Here is a 17728-nt window from a genome sequence, read left to right as displayed (position 1 = left end):
AGAGGTCGTGGGGTTTATCTGGACTGCTCGACTTGTATTAGACCAGAGAGATCTTTATTTACAAGCAAGATCTTTTGATATGTCTTCTGAGATGAAAATTAATTTACAATAAGAGCTAGAGTGGGATCCTCACTACTGTGTTCATCCTATTGCGCTGAGTGAACTCCGAGTGATGACTACTCTGTATTCTCTTTGCTAATCCTCTGGGCTAGACAGCCCCCTGGGAACTTCTGTTTGGAAATCTGTTCAGTTTTCACAGGTTGTTGAGATCTTCTACTCAAAGGTTTAGCAGGAGTGGCAATGCATGACTTGCAAAGGGCCTGAAGACTATAATTAAAAAAAAAAAAAAAAATATATATATATATATAAAGAAGAGAAAAACCTTTCTCTTTATACTTAAAATATGCTAATGTCACATTTGTCCTATTTTTTTCCTGTGCTGTCTGGCCAGACTTAAGTGCTTATTCTTCTGTCGGGCTCTCCTCTAATGTGGAACTAGACTGAGCTACACCAGTGGCAGGACCGGACCTGGTGGGATTCTGGCCGGTGATTGGATTCTTTACTTTAAGGATCTTCCAGTAGACTGTTTTTGCTGGAGCTTCATTTTTAAGGTACTCTTCTAGCAAATGCTCCTTTCAACATTTTAATCATTGGCAAAAAGATAAAATGTCTGTTCAGAAATATCCTACTAGATGGAGAGGCCAGAAAAAAAGAGTTCCAGTTTTCAACACTTAGTATTCAAATGCAGTTTTGCAGTTGTCAGGGGTTTCTCTGCTCTTTAATTTCTCTAGGGTTTTCTTAACTTCCTGCTTGAAAAGTAAATTATTAGTGACTACGTTTTGTTAGGCACTCTGTGTATTAATATGGGCAGTGGTCATCATGAGCACTGCAGTTATGATAGCTTTGTCTTTATTAAGAGTGATCTCATCACAGACATCATTTGGATGGGGTAAATAATTCCCAACACATGCTGACTAGAAAGAACTTGGGAGCTTGTTGCAAGCTTAGGTCATGGGAAGAGCCCAGTCACATCAGCAGGAGACTCATCAGTGCAAAGGTCTCTAAAAATGTCTGACTTTGAATTAAGAAGAAAAATCAGGGTAGGAAAAGCTGCTGTAAATTCTTAAGTCTCTGTATAAAAAAAAAGGCTTAGACAGTTATTATCAATTTCAGTTATTTATGATCGCAAAACAAAAAAGACTCTAGGCTAGATTTTCTTTGAATTCATAAAAATCCATTTTCCCCCCCTCACTTGTGAAAACAATCCATAATTTATAAACTAAGCCTTTCAAACAAAATAGCAGCAGGGTATTTATTTCCAGAAATTTAGCACATTGATGAAGTTCAAACAAGCCTTTTTTAAAAAAGGTTTAGCACTTGGTTATAGTCATTTACATGATGTGAAGTGAATGAGAAGGGCTACTGGTAGGATCTGGTTGTGTAATTTTACAACTATTTTACATTGATATAAATAGCAAAGTTGAAATTAGTGGGTGAGCAGTCCTGATTGTAAACATCCTGTAATGTTTCCTAAAGCAGTCACTGGACCATTTTTGAAAGGATGCTACCGTCCAAATAGATTTAAAAACAAAGGTTTTGTGAAACTAAGCTGATGTGAATAAATAATACGGCATTCAAAGCAAGGAAATGTTTTCTAATAGCGCAGAATTGAAAACATGATCTCAGGTACATACCAAAATACAGCTTTCTGGAATGTATCACCACTTGGAGCTGTACATGTCTCTAAGAATAATTTTTTCTTACGTAAATAACTATTTACCATCAAATCTTCCTTTTTCTAAGAAGAATTTTGTGAAGATTGATTTATTGATGACTGTTGTCTGTTAGTTTATGAGATATTTGTGCAACCGTAACTATAAATACTTATCTTTCTGTTTCACTAGTGAAAAATGACCAAGGTCTCCTCTTGCTTTGTGTTTCTACAGCCTTTCCCATTCCCAAATATCCTGAGTATGCTGCAAACAAAACGTGTATAGGAACTGTTTCAGTCTCCACTGAACTGCAGCTACATTGAACTGCATATTTAACAGCATGCAGCCTGGCCACGCTGCACAACACTTTAGCACAGGAAATGAAAATAAAAGCTATATTAATTTCAAGTTGCGTATTTTAAGGGGAAAGTCTCAATTCTCCCGCTTAGGGATGCAGAGCAAAAATAAACCCCTGTATGTAAACCTTAAAGCATCGCTTAACTCCTATTTGTGCCTCTAAAATTAGAGCTCGCATAAGGCTAAGGTGATTCATTGTCCCATCCTAGCTGTTGGCAGAGAGAACTGAGCTGGGGAAGAACAGACGAGAGTAACAGTGCTGGCTAAGGAACATTGTGAAAAGTATGAAATGTACCTTCGGTCCGCACTAAACACTAAAACACACTAACACGTGTTTAATACCAGTACAGTATGTATCAGTCTGAATTCTTCAGCCTTCAGAGGAACCTGAGTTGTGGTTTTTATGTTTTTCTTCTCATAAATCATTCACCACACAGGAAGAGACTCTCCCATTCTGTTTCCAACATTTGACCATTAAGTTTTGTGCATTGTTTTCGCTGTCATTGATGAGAGCAATGGATGAAAAATCAGTTTTCCCTGTTTTCCTTTAGGGCTTGGTACTGGTCAGTGTTGAGTATTGTTATTTTAGTTCTGCAAAAGATTTACGCTTGACGCAAGACTTAGGCTTGACTCCGATAATTCTGTGAATGTGCATTAAATGAGGAATGTGCATAAGTGAATGTGTGCAGATGCTTTGTCGGATCAAGTCTGGAACAGGGTTTGGCAGCCTTGAACCTCGGCAAGGAAAGTCTGGGGGACGAACCTTTCATCCTGCAAGTCATTCAGCCACTTCCCGGGTTTCAGTGGTGTCGCTTGAAGAAACAGTAGATAGCAGTGGGCTTTCTTTTGCTTGCACCACTTTGAAATGAAAATAAACTTTACTCTGTACCTGCAGTTACTCTGGTTTAATTAGAAGATGTGATTTAAAGTTGCTTTACTTCAACCTTCACTTTAGTCAATGTTAATTGGTGCAATATTGGTCTGTCCACACTTAATTTAAGCCCGGTTTGCAACAGTGGATAGGATCACATGAGCAAGCTAAGCTGATAGACCAAATTTTAAGGTAATATTGGTATACCTGCAGAGGTGTTTACACTGCCTGAAACGAACTGGTGCAAGTTTAGACAACAGCTCCCTTTTTTTCTCATCAAATGAGAAGTTACATCATTTTCCAGGTTTCTCTCCTCTTATCATCTCTTTTTCTTTCACTCAGTAGTTGTACGTGAAAATGCTTCTGTGTGAACACAGGCTTTGCCCTTGGTGGTGACTAATGTAGATATTGAGTACCACGCAGTTTCTGAACTGTATGTGGATATAGAAAGATTTCCTGCCCTTTCATATTTTGACTGTCCATGTACTGCTGGGACAGGGGAAGGAAGAGGTGACATTTCAGTTCCTGATTATTCCTAAAGCTGTTACTTGTGTTGCTTTGGTTTATTAAAAGCCTTTATCTTTGAAGGAGCTCGATCCTCCATTGTGTATAGAGTATCCTAACAAATAGTTTGAAAATTAACAGGCACGAAAACAGGGCACTCAAAGAACGTGTTCCTGTTTCCTTTAAAGGGACTGGGACTTTTGCTATTTACTTCAGTGGGAATAGAACGCGGACTTAATTTATCTTGGCTTTAATACAGATGATTTCTTGGTGTTATGCTCCTGAAACAAACAAACACCAAGACGAACAGGGGAAATAAAACTACAGGAGATGAGATTGATCTTGGTGGAGAGATGAGCTGCCTATTGGTGCCACCTGAGAAGCCCTTTAGCTGCCCTGGAAGCTTAGTGTGGATCAGACGTTGCATAGCCAGGTACTACCTCTTTGCTTCTTGAGCTGAGGTCTCCTGAGGACAGAGTGGGAGTTTTTACTTTCAGTGGTGGTAAAGTTAGGCTCGTTACCTTCTCTGATGCTACTGTACAAGTATCCAGTATTTCTATGTTAAAAATTATTTTCCTGGGTTAAAATCAATTGTTTGTTTTTGCTGTGGATGCTTTGCATTCTTGCTCACAGTTGGGTTGGTGTTATGTGAGAAGGGCAGGGTTGTGGGTGCATACTCAGATACTCAAGTAGTTTGCAGACATACTTTACCCGAGAAGTAATATGGTCCAAAACCTCAGTGCAGAAGACGAAGACATTTTTCAAACCCCAAACAAAAGCGATAAATAGAAGTAAGGACTGACTTTGTCAACTTCCACCCCTCCCACAATAAATCTTCCAAATCTTGGCTTTTATCACAGATGGATAACACAATAGGCACCACAACACACCAATATTACGCAAATACTTCATGTGCTATCAATTATTTTGGAAGCATTCATCATCTGAATTGTGAAATGGTTTGACCTTTTTTCCTAATGGAGAGTGTATGAAGATGGGAGTTTCAGGCTGACACACTCTTTTCTTCTGTGCACCGGGGTATATTTAAAAGTTATTTCGGAAGAGCACAGCATTGCATAGGCCTCTCCGCGGGGTACCCAGCCCTGCCTGATTGGTCTGCGGAGTCAGGGAGAGACAAAGGGGAGGCAAAGGGGAGGCAAGTGAGAAATCAGATAAATTTAGTGTGCTGCTATACAGCACTTGCGTGTTGTGAAATGAAGACGACACGGTGCTCTTCTGCAGTGGGAAGGCAGCTGTGTGACCTTGGCTGTTAGTGACTTCCAGCCTGCAGCTACGAAGAAGACCAACACCTCGCAGTTAGGTTAGGCCTGGAGAAAGAGGCTGGTGCAAGAGGACATCAAGCTAGACTAGGTGTGCTTGTGTAGCATGTGTTCCAGTGGAACAGAAGAAGTTTATTTTAACAGTTGCCTTTTTAAAATAGAAAGGTGACTAATGGATGAATGGCAGATTATGATGAAATAACAGAAAATAATTTTATGAAGAATTTCCAGAGATATCCTGAATTTCAGGTTAGATGTACTTACTGATTTCCAGTGATTTACTGTGGAACCACTTTGAACAATCACCTGATACTCTCCACTTTACACGGCCAGCCACGTATGGGTTAATGTTTTACACTTTTTTTCTTATTTTTCTTAAGAGCATCTCTTTTTATTATTCAGCACAGATTCATTCCATTAACGTTTCCCCAATTGTTGTGAGCTTCATCTAGTCACAGAAAGCTACATATCCTGTACTGTTCTCTCGACTGTTAATGCATGTTATCTTTTTTAGTTGAATGCCTTATATGGATGCCAGTGCTTGGATTTTCAAAATTAGTCATGCTGGGTAGGTGAAAGCTGAATTAAATTTGGTATTTCCTAAAGGTCAAATGTAACTCTGAGCAGAAAATCCCTATATTGCAGGTCCTATGCTGTCTCCCCAGGCATGTGATTGTTGTTGCTCCACAGACAAGTCCTGAAAGCAGACATGGATCTTGAGATTAAGGAACTTACTTAAGTAAGCTGATAGTTTGAGCTTCCTGCTGATCCTTCTAATTTGCCTGTGTGCATTACCCAGGTTGTGATAATTTTCATCCATCTTCAAGTTAGCTAGGATGAGTGCTAGTGTAATTTGCCTTGCAAAGTTTTGCAGAAGACATTCCTGACAGACAACCTAAAAGATGATAACCCAGCTAACACCATACCACATCTCTGTACACTGGTGCTAGTTCCAAGCCAAACGCTTACAAGCAGAGTAGGCTTTGTCTCCCAGAGATAGGCTACTTGGCTGAGCATCACATCGTTCTTAGGGGGCATCCTTGGAGAAACTGAGACATGGGGCTTTTTAGTGACAAATCCACCTGAAACATTGAGATAAAGCATACACACCTTTATAAAGTGCAGGGAACAATATGGAGTAAACATAAACTTTGAGTGCTTATTACCCTAAGGTATTTTTCATATTTGTCTGGTTTGTGTTAATGAATACCTGAAAACGTTTTGTTTTTTTTTTTCCCCACAAGTACCCTCTAACTTTTTATCTCCTGTAATTGGTTTAGTGGAAGCATAATGGCCTAATTAGGTTTTATCCTTCTGTATATTAATGCACCTTAAAGGCTCCAGCAAGAGGCTTAGGATCATGGTGCAGCAAAATGTGAAAATGAAGTCACATGTGTGTAGAAATCTCATTAAACCCATTCTTTCTACAGTATTGAACTACACTTCTGTTGTACTCAGGAGAAGCTAAACTTTAAAAATACTAAATCTGAGTTTTATATGTGGGGCAAAATGTGTAATTGGGTAACATCAAGAACAGAGAAAGATTAGTGTGAGAGATTCCTTCATCAATTGTTAGGATAATTAATAGACATCTTTTTAAAGAAATCAGTTCCACACAGAGAAACTATGCAATCAGTAGTGATTCTTAAATCTCTTCCTCTCAAAGTTAAGTGAAATAATAACTCTTAACTGATTCTTTTGAAGCATTTAGTCTTCAAAAGGATAAACTGCTGGTGACACAGCTGCCCCGTTGCAAGCTTTAGATGTCTGATTTTCACACCTACTGAACAGTCAGTCAGTCAGTCTTGGCCTTGTGGATGCCAAGTTACTTTAAATAGCAAGCTTTTACTGTCTCAATCTGAAACTATTCCTGTTTTAGTATCTTTCCTGTTGATTTAAATAGGAGCAAGATTACCACTCTTATGGATTAAATAGAGCAGCAGGTAACAATAGTTAACTAATTGTAATTAAATGCTTTCTGTGGAGGTCCATACAGCTCCGCTGAGTTCACTAAAACTCCCACGTGCATACTCCACACAAATTGTCAGGCCTGGTTTTAAGTGACTGTAAGTCAGAACCTATTTTAGTCTAAGAATCTCTCTTAGGTTTTTGATAAGCCTTAGGTGCACTGCTTGAGTCAGTGTCGTTTAAGCTCCCATTTGAAGCATTAAGGACATGGGTAACTGCTAAAACCCAGCTTTGCATTCTGTCTGGCATTCTAAGTTTTGAATCTGATTTTCCCTTAATTTAGTATCTGAATTCCACAAAATGCAGTCATGCATTTCACCCTGCTAAATTCAACAGAGCCCAATCCTGTGAGCCAGGTTTGCAGATTTAGGTGACAGCAGCAGAATGGCAAACAGGAGAAAGCTGAACCAATACTTATTGGACCAACAACATCATACACAAAATGTCTTGTTTTATTAACAACTTTAGAGTTTATTAATTTATAAAATCAGATCAAAGTGATACAACAAGTACATAAATAAGTACCATAACAGATGTACATCCCATGAAGAGAATGAAAAACCATGACGCTGTGTATTTTATTGCCTTAAGTGACCAGAGACTGTAAAAATGCAACACTGCATTTAGTAAATGATGCTTATGATTTTTTTTTGCCTTTCTCAAAAAGTGTTTATTATACAAATAAATACACAATCTGGACTCCACCTTGTCCTGTCACAAATACAAAAAACAGGTTGCCTTCTTCTTCAAAAAATTACAAACACTGTACACTTTCCACTTAGTCTTTGTTCACCAACTACTGCTACAAACAGACTGTCCACGAGGTGGGCCAGACAACTGCATGTCTTCTGACCAGGTTGCTACAGCTCTCCAAAATGCCTTTTACAATGTCTTCACCAAAGGAATGATCAGTTTCAGTCATGAATTACTAGAAGATTTATAGTAGAATCTAGCACTTCTATAGCACATTTCAACCCAGTAGATGCCAAGGTGCTGGGTAAACTGCTGCTTCTCCAATTACACTGCAGTAACTTTTGGTGTGAAACATACCTCCGCTGAACAGCACACAGCAGTGTGATACAACTTAGGACACACTGTACCCCTTTTAAAGGCTAAGACAGAATTTATGAAGGCAGAAGGCTATGTTCCCATTGGAAATTTGGCTGGGACAGTTCACTTAGCTCTTCTTTTTATGAAAAGTGATGTAAGACTTCTCATGGCCAGATGCTAGTTAAGACTTTGCATGTATAGCATGATACCAGTTCTGGGTCTTGCTTCTGTAAGGTCTTACTGATATCAAGTGAGATTATTTGTTCTTACAAATCCACCTGGATGCTGAAGGAGCTCCCTTTTTAGCATATTTTCCTGGTATGCAGTGGACCATGTTGAGCACATTGCAGCAAGCGAAGTGTTCCTAAATATTACCTGCTCTCTATCCTGGCCTAGGGATAACTTGGTGGTTATATATAGGCAGAATCACGAAGGACTTTGAGAATTAGAAAGTCCTGGATCAACTCATATATATATATATATATATATTTTCCAAATTCCCTTTGGCTTTTCCATCATGTTCATGTCTGCCTTCCTCACATGCCTCCTTCTCTTCATGGATATCCCTCCACCACGCTTCCACCAATACTGCAGGCAACACAGGCAGGAGGCCTGGCTCTGGGGCTTCTCTGCAGACTGACAGACCTCAAAATCCTTGCTGTCACTGTTGATTTTGCTCCATGTAAGGACCCAGCCCTAGCTGAGACCATTTCCATAGAGCTGTGTTTCCTAGTGCATGTTTGAACAGCAGCATGCCTGTCTCCTTGCGGAGTAGAAAACGAGGGCAAAGGCAGATAAGAGGCACCTTTGTCTTGGGAGCAAATCCAAGACTGCTGCCACAAGCCAGTGTGGCATGATTTTGGTGTCTCTTCAGAAAAAGCATTTTTCAAAGTGATGGCCTTGTACTTCTTTTCCTGGAGATGGGAGCCACCTCTCTTAAACACAATGTAGGTGCGCTATACTCGATTTAACCTTTGAACTGCATATTTCACATTGCCTTTCCAGAAAGACAGCAATTTGCAGAAAGCTATTGTGCTCTAAAGGCCTGCTACAACTGCTTGGTATTTGTCATGGGAGAAGTTTGTCCTTAAAGTTCATTTGAGAATTGCGAAGCCACCATCAGAAAAACGCAGATTAGTTTTGTTATAAATTAGAATGAATCAATTAAGGAATGTCACAATTCTAAGGAGTCTTTAATCAGGAGGTTTAACCCTCTAGGAGTTTTGAAAGTGCTGCAAGTACTCCACCACCTTCTGCCACGTCGCTTGGTAAGGCAGTTTATCAGCCAAGACCATGTGTTAATAGGGCCCACAAGAATGAAGTTATTAGGGCTGTGATGGGGAGCTAATGCGTTACATTTTATTTAGAGAAGTGGGTGGTGGAAACTGAGTGAAAACCACTTAAAAGTGATCATTTTCTCAAATTGCTACAAAAATATAGTGACTGCCACTAGCACCTGCTGTTCAGTTTATGGACTCAGTTTGCTCAACTGCAAGACATCATCCCAAAGGCAGGCTGCTTACGAGTTTGTTTGCTTAAATCTGTTTTTTATGTCTCCAACACAAGTATTGTGTTGTAAGTATTTGTGTTTTTCCTCCCCTTCTAAAAAATCTATGAGTCATTTCAACACCAGAAATGGAATAAACTCAGCACAAGAAATAATACTCTCCATAGCTCCCGCACATTTATTAGGTGTCCTTCTTTTCACTAGTTTGAATAACTTGCCAAATAATAATAATAAAAATGTTCTGTTTTCTTTTTTTAACTTGTAAAGAAATGCAACCCTAAGAAACTACAGTCTCTCTTTCTCCTTCCCCCACCGCTAATACAGAGCCTCCTAGTCTTTTTGAGGAGATATTTAAACGGTTGACACAGACCACTACACATAAAGCAGCAAATTTGCTGTGCATGATGTGAATAATTACTGCATTATAGTTTTGGTTTTTAGGGCAACTGTTGACTTAAGCAAAATAAGCCTGCAGTCCAGCTGCAGATCCAAGTTTTCATAAGTTTTCTTGTGTTTCTCCCTCCAGTGCTGTCTCCCTTAACAGTGACCCTTTTCAGACTTTTCTAGGTACAAAACCTTTACCAAATCCTCGAGCTCAGTCCTGCACACTCTGCTTTCACACATTTGGCTGATCTGAGCTTCTCCCTCGCTAAATATTTTCCACTGGCCTGAAAACAAAAATACAAAGGAGAGAGATACTGACTTAGAAAGGGCAAGAGAACTTTGGGGTCATGTACAAGCACACTCTGGACAAACTGATTCACAATGGTCAAAGAGAGAATGTCTCATCCTCCCACGGAAAATAGTTGAAGTATCTCACAACCCTGTTATATAGTCCATGCAAAATAACTTTGTTAAAAAACTAATCAAGGACCAGAATATTATCCCTTTCTTTAATTAAGTAGTGCTATAAAGTGACCCTATTTATTTCAGCCATTTCTGAAGTGAGCTACTCTGGTTTATGACAGAGTCATATGAGAATTTAAATCTAGTGGTAAACTGAAGTATTTAAAAGTCAGGAAGAAGCAAGTCCCTTTCATGCAATGTGAACTCTGCCTACCTGTGTACAATACAAACGGTGTTTGTTAGATGTTAACATTGCTGTACATTTTTGGTCATGTTAATAGACAACGCCTGCTGCTCTGGCAACTAGAATACTACAGTACGGGTGGCAATGACTGGCTTAGGGAAGGCTGAAAGAAAATATCAGGAAACCATTTACATGAGGAGGTGTCTACCCTTCACCAAGCCTGTATTATCAAGAAGAGATTATTCTTGTGAAAAATACTTCCCTGCCTAATTGGAACCTCATAAAAAGTGGCAACTTGTTGTGCAAAAGAACGGGGAGCTAAAAATGGCTATACCTTAATTAAACTGTCAAATCAACTGTCATACCCCAAGCTGGATGAAATACAAAAAAGAAATTGAGTCAAGAGTGATAAATGAATTACACGTCCTTTTACATGCCTTTTAAAAAAGCAGGTTTAATAATGAAGATATTCCTAGAAACATAGGAATGGCTTCTTTCAAATATAACATATATAGAGGAGAACTCTTAATCATGTTGAATTTTTCCTCTTCTGAATAACTTTCAGAAAAACTATGGTCGCTTGAAATGTTGCTTACATAGGGCCAAATTGTGCTGCTCTGCTACAGATCCCCTGACATCAGTCACATTACTTCAGCCTCATGGCAGTACGAGCAGAAAACAGTCTACCCTGTATGTTCTCGAGATGACAGGAGGCTAACACCGCATGGACATGCCCCTTTGCTATATGTATTTATGTTTTGAATCGCTGCATTTTGATTATTTTGATTTATACTTATAAAATATTGAAGCCAGGCATTGGAGGAAAATTAGCATATCTGTTTGAGTACGTTGAGTAAAATGGACTATTTTTCAAGGCTGTGATTATAAGGAAAAAAGAAACCTGAAGAGGTCAGAATTTTACTTACTAGGGGTTGTCCTTGTTATCTGCTTGAAGTAGGGAAGTTCTTCAAATTCGCTCTTGGATACTTTCTCAATGTAGAAGTGACGCAGGATGCCTTCAGCAGAGAAATGAGAAGTGCATGTTACAGGGAGCGTACGCAGCGTTGCGCGCCTGACTTGTCGCTCTGCCTTTGTGTAGAGCTACTGCTGTGTTGAGCCACGCTGTGAAATTATCCTTGCCAGTAACTTGGATGTTCAGCCTATTCGCTTTGACTCTGCTACCTTTGTGTTTTTCTTCTGTGAGTCTCTGATTGCAGAGAGTTTCTGAGGGGTATCAGAATTAGCTGATTCTTTCCTAACACAGCTGAACCTTTCCTTAGAACGAGTAAATACAAGATTATAACAGAAGCCAAAATCCCAGTGTCCTGAAGAAAAGCAGTATGATTTTGCTGTCAGATATCATTTTGCCTGTCATCAGCCAGCAGACATCACTGTCAAATCATCACTTCGTGAACACACAGGGCAATAATTAACCACCAGACCCTCTGTGACTACTCTTCTGGCCACAGTTTGGGTTTGGCTTTGTGCTTTATAATGCGTCCTGGAAGTGTATCACTTACCTGGAAAAGGGCTGCACTATATGAGGTTTTTCCTAAGAGAATTACAAGCTTTCTGTTTAAAGTCGATACGATTTGTAAGTGGCTGGAGAAAATTATTTTTATTATACTAACTGTTCAGGACTTGCAGAAGTGCTTGGGCTTCTGAAAGGTTTTCTAATTTTTTTCTAACTGTACCAGTTGTTCTGATAAAAGTTACTACTTCCATCCATAAAACGCCTCTTGCCAATATTCTAGACCGTCATGGGTGTAGTAACAGATCACTAAAGCTGATTTCAGTGGAAAGCTTTTTGATCCATCCTAAATAAGAACTTTCAAGCAGTTGGTTAAACCCTGGCTATCTCTCAGCAATAAATTCTACAGGGTTTTCCTGACAATCTCTTTGACTTTGTGTTTTTGCTCACAAGGAAGGCCAGGAGTTTTCAGAAGTAGAATTTGGGGTTTTATTAAGACTTTTTGTATAGCAAAAGTTGAGTATGTTGGAAGGGGCTGTCATGGTGATGTCTTAGATAGCCAGAAGGACAGCAGCCAGGATGCTAGGATTGGCTTGGGACTTTAATGGACGATGATAAACTGTTTACAGAAAGAACTTGCCTAACTCACCTTTTCTAATTGTCCACACATGTATTTCTATTTGAGGTGGCTTTTCAGTCTCTACTGCAATCTTTCTGATGGTTTCTCCTTCCTCTGTGAAAATGGATTCATAGACAGGCAATGTCTCTTTGCCACAGAAGTAATCTTTGTTGTCAAAGCTTTGACTTGGCGCTTCTTCTGTTTAAAAAAAAACACCCAAAACACATATTACAGCTTTAACCATGTCCTCCAGAACACAGACAGCCAAGCAGGTTTAGTTTAAAAGTAGATTTTTCATGTGTACGGTCATTCAAATCCGTCTCCAGCTAAGCCCTGGACATTCAATGGTGTTCTGTTCTGCTTGGTTCTGAACGCCTGGGCACGGTGGCAAGATAGTACGTGGATTTACAAGCCAGTTTCGTAAGGAAATGAGCTGTACATAACCATGCTATTGGTCTGTCAGTATCCTCATAATTTTTGAACCTGTTGTTCACTTTTCAAGCAGATCTGCAATAGCGCCAAAAGACTCAGAGGTAATTAAATAGCTAAATGAAAATCAGTGGTTGGACAGAGTGAAGAGACCCAAATTAGTGTTTTGCTGAGGACAGGGGCAGGGAGAACGGATGTATTCTGCATTTTGCTTGGCAGCAGCCAGCTGGCCATTAGTCACACAAGAACTTGGCCAGCCAGTAGGTCTGTGCAAGCCTGGACTAGCCACCGTGCACCTTATCTCTGGTGTAATCATAGGGAATACAATTGGAAATTTTAAATATTTTGACGGTAATTGTAAGTTGGACAAGAATGTAAGAGAAACAAGATGCAACTGAGTGAGAAATTCAGACTTTGTGAGTTCTGCCGCTTGTGGAAAAACCTAGTAATTAGTACATCTTAACAAATGCAAGACAGACTGCAGAGAAAGATTCGACTTTCTTAAAAATTGGCGCATGGCACCTCAAAGAAAAAGACAGTAACTTTCTTTTTACTATTACATTTTCCATTCAAGCCTATCAGCTAGATTTTGCTGACTGTTCTTATCTTCACATGAGCCCAATAAAAGCTGTGGATCGCTGATTCACAAGTATCCCGACGGATCCAGCTGCTCACCTCCTACCTACCTACTGCCTCTGCACCACGCTTTTTCCTAGTAAGCAAAGCTAGTAAGAGAAAAAGTGAGGTGTGCATTCATTACCATGTACGACTGAACAACTCATTTCCTCAGAGTGTTTCTGCCCAGTGCGTCACCAAACGAACAGGAATGGGCCATACAGCTTAGAAAAGAAGAGTAAAGGCCCAGAAGGGCAATAGGACACTCCTTTGCCTTTTATATCATATGCGATGTGGCTGATCATTTGGCAGACCACCCAGTAGATCAGCAGATTTGTCACTAGTTGTAGGCATTAATTTTACTAAGTAATTATACAGAAGTTTAATGATTAGCGCAGCACGGAAATGTAATACTAAACTTGTGTTAAGTTAGTATTTGTCTTAAGGATTAAGTTACATAATTGGCACAAATCATTTTGTAAGCAGCGCCTCTGAATCCTTGTGGCATGTTTTGAAAAGCAGGAATGATAGTATCTCCATGCAGACTTTGCAAGCTAGAAAATGATGTCAATGTTCTGTGAGCACTGCAGTTGGGGAAGTATAGGAGAGTCTTCTGAGGGTAATGAACTTTCTGTGTATATTTCTGTAATATTCTCTTTGGAAATGAGCGCCAAGAAGTCATGCTAACACTAGAGGGGAAGTCAGTGAGCGATCAGAACATACGTGCCTCAAGCAGCAAGCCTCCCGTCTGCAGAAGAGCACTGAAGAGCAGGGCTGGCCAGGCTGCTCTGTCTGTCCCTCACTGATATCCCTGCACACAGGTTAGAACAACGGGCACAGCTATTGCTGTTTTCATCAGACCTCATTGTGACCAGAAGGCCTGAGCCAAGCCCCTTAACATGCACAGCAAGAAGATGGTCTGCGATCAACTTTTTGTTTTACCTGGACAGACTTTACAGCATTTTCCTTCTACTTTCTGAGGGTATTTGCAGGGATATTGTTCTGGACAATGAATTTTCTTACATTCTTGTTTGGTGATGTTGCAGGTGCACAACACACACTCTACAATTCCAAAGGCCCGGAGATTAGGATGCCAAGATTCACCATGTGAGTATGTTTTGCCATTTGAAACACACACTAAAAAGAAGAGAAAAGGAAGAAAAAGTACAACTGGAAAAGGTATGCTCACTGGCTACTCCCCCATGAATATTGGTTTGATTCATGCACATCTGTTTAAAGCAGTATCTCTGTTCATAATTCATTAGTGTCTCTGGCCCATTTCTCTGCTTGATAACTTTAGTGGGAGTTTTGCCACTTAAAAGACTTTGCCACTTAAGCCTTTGATCACTCTTTTCTGATCAGTTTTGCCTTCATTCCAACTCTACCAGCACCGATGTCCCTGACTAATTTCAGCAGAACAGTGACGGTGGCTGATTCTAGTATTTGACTAGCTCCCCTCCAGTGCACGCGTTTCAGTTGTGCATCATTACCTGGCTTATAAAACTCACTCCTCCTTCCCCCTCCTGATCTCAGTCCACATATAGGACACAGCTGCTAAACTGGCTCTGGCTTCTAGAATTAACTCTGCACCTGACAGCATCATGACATTTGCTACTGAGCCATCTGCACAACTTTTCTCACCATTAGCTGAACAGTGCCTTTGCGGGGAGAGCCATGCTATCAGCAGGATGGATTAGTGCCACCTGGGACTTTTATCGCTTTCACACAGCACTGCCTGCTACACAGCACACAGAGCAAAGCAGGAGAAGTTTGAAAACTGAAGTTTGATTTTTTTTTTCTTGGAGATATATATGTCTATAGGTATGTAGAGATGTTTGGTTTTTGGAATCATAAGAGAACATTAACATGAAAAGATGCATATGGGTATGAAATTTCATTCCAACAGCATCTAAGCGTCTCAAAATATTCATTCATCAGTGCCCCTGGAGACAAAGAAATACAGCTGGCAAAACGAGAGTGGAAAAAATCCATACCTGGTAGAAGCCAGTTTGGGTCACCCTGCAGCTAACGGGAATTATATCACCTTACACCATGTCTGCATTTGCCGTATAAACCTTACTTCTTTCTTTTTAAATATTTTATAAACACAAAGAAAAATGCAAACTAATCCTAACAAGGTGAAAGAAAGGGCACTGCCTGATTTCTAAAAGCAACTAAAGTGAAGCTGGGGTATGTTGTAAATATTTCCAATTCTTCTAATATGCCATCATTTTTATTAATGCTTTTATTTGTAAAATATGTTCCTATTTTGCCTGTAACTTTCAAAAGCAATTTAATTTTTATCTGTTATCTGAAATTTACATCTAACTGGTAACAGATGTGACCAACTGGCTTATACTTTACTGAGTTACTGAGATTTATGGTGGGTGTTCTTTGTAATGTATTGTCTTTCATGGGGTTATGCCATCATTTGGTTTATAATTTGCTACTTTTTAACTCTTTCCTAAGACCTGTTTTTATTTTAAAGGTGGAAAACAGTTTTGCTTCTCACATAAAAGCAAGTTACTTGTTGTCTGTATACTCAGAACACGAGAGAAAACAAGTATAAATGAGATAGAACTGATAAGTACTTAGCTGTTCGGCAGGCTTAGTACATGCTTAAATACTGTATTATTGGTTACAGTTATGCTTATATAGATTTTTTTCCCTTTATGGACCTATATGCTTTATGATTTCTGCCTGACAAAGCAAGGGATAGCACTTGTGTAGATTGTGTAGATATATATTCTTGCAGTTTTAAGGATATGTTAAGCAAAAAACAATTAACAGCGTACTCTGAGGTAGCAGATGAAGCCTCCAGTAGAAGCCAAAACATATTCTAGCACGTATTCTAGCTCCCAGATGCCTTGTTTTCAGTGCCCTGTGTTCAGAATTATAACTCTGTATCCATGCAGTGCACAGTATTTGCATGTCAGGAGAATTGTTGTTTGTTTATTTTTTAGCTTGTTGAAGTGTGTCTCGGGGGCATGCGCATTAATTAATAAAATACTTGTTAATTGCACAAGAACAAAAGAAAAGGCATGGTCAGCATTCTGCTTTCCATCACAGGGACCTCTCAGACACTCTCCAGGCAGTGACTGTCTGAAGTTGTAGCTGTTACTATACGGCGTCCAGAAATATGCTCTTCGTCTGTATGCTTTTTATTTGCTGAGACAAATCAGTTAGAAATTGCTTTGATGATGTCTTCATGTGTGAATTACATGTCAAAGATATTGCACTGCATGGAGATTCCTGCTCCTAGATTCAGCATAAAACACTGGCATGATCTGAATGTTTTTTCATGGTTGTTCAGGTGGATAATAAAGATCCTATGGCCAACATTCCTTCTGTTAGTTAATACTTGAAAAGATTAGTTGGCCATAATACAAGGGCTTTTAACTCTTTGTGGGTTGTTTTTGAGCGTCTACTGAGTGGTATTTGTGGATAGCTGTTCTTTACATAGGCTCTTTTACAGCTATTTCTTTTATGGCTTCTTAGTCCTGTTCCCGCAAACCTCTGTTCACTTAAGTACACCCATGGAAGTGACGAGGAATTGAGCATCCTGCCCTTTCTATTGTTCAAAACCTGCTGTCGCCACTAACTGGAGAACTGACATTTTCCCTCCCTTTTGGTCCTTCCTGTAATGCAGCAGAAGTAAGGCCTAGTCAAGGTTTCACATATGGCCTCAAAGTCCTACTGTCCCCATAATCTAATATGTCCTGTATTATATCATCAGAAGGCACTGATGAGTCTTAGAGTGAGATTCATTGCCTTACGTAACTTTGCCTGGCTACATCTCAGACATCCAGCCTACGCTAATTACCTACTCTCCTTCTAGTATTAGTCATGGAGGAGAAAGGCACCGTCTTAGACAACTAGCTTAAGCATTTTCTGCCTTGAGAATAATTCACTACGCCTTGGAGGCAGCAAACTTCCTGATACCATGGCAAAGCTTTATAGTCTCATATTCGTGAGGCAATTTAAACACATGCTGTTTACAGGTACTTAAGTTTCAAAGTAGGAGACCACGTAAGGAAAATAACCACAAACAGACTACTTCCTACTGGACAAGTCACTGTGTGAACCAGTTAGCAAATCTAAAGGCCTGGTGGTGCCCCAGCTGTCTTTAATGTCACAAAGCGCTCGCTTCCCTGGCCACGGCAGCATGTGCTCTTAGAATTACGCCACACAGTCCCGCAGAGTAATTCAGAGAGCAGCATGGTAGTGTGATGCCTAGGCAGAGGGAAAGGCACTAGCTGTCGTATGTGCAGGCCCATGGACCTCGGTCAAGAGCTGGTTTCGCATCTTTAATAAT

The 17728-nt window shown here is 39.8% G+C and overlaps 2 protein-coding genes across 3 annotated transcripts in view; one reads left to right on the top strand and one right to left on the bottom strand.

The window, feature by feature from the left end:
• Positions 1 to 17728, top strand: part of PAK3 (p21 (RAC1) activated kinase 3) — a 273715-nt gene that overhangs the window by 54288 nt on the left and 201699 nt on the right. The window contains exon 2 of the mRNA XM_068956931.1: positions 14460 to 14592. The gene's annotated coding sequence lies outside the window, so the exon portion shown is untranslated. The remainder of the gene's footprint in view (positions 1 to 14459; positions 14593 to 17728) is intronic.
• The window catches only part of CHRDL1 (chordin like 1), a 45919-nt gene continuing 35330 nt past the window's right edge, over positions 7140 to 17728 (bottom strand). For both annotated transcript variants that reach the window (XM_068956940.1, XM_068956939.1), the window contains exons 9-12: positions 14356 to 14550; positions 12400 to 12567; positions 11206 to 11295; positions 7140 to 9917 (exon numbers count right to left, since the gene is read on the bottom strand). In XM_068956940.1, the coding sequence (XP_068813041.1) occupies positions 9787 to 9917; positions 11206 to 11295; positions 12400 to 12567; positions 14356 to 14550 (584 nt within the window). In that variant the 3' untranslated portion in view covers positions 7140 to 9786. The remainder of the gene's footprint in view (positions 9918 to 11205; positions 11296 to 12399; positions 12568 to 14355; positions 14551 to 17728) is intronic.

Source organism: Struthio camelus, chromosome 11 (genome assembly GCF_040807025.1).
Source record: "Struthio camelus isolate bStrCam1 chromosome 11, bStrCam1.hap1, whole genome shotgun sequence".
NCBI lineage: Eukaryota > Metazoa > Chordata > Aves > Struthioniformes > Struthionidae > Struthio > Struthio camelus.
Note: the sequence above shows the minus strand (reverse complement) of the source record. Positions and strands in the feature narration are given on the sequence as shown.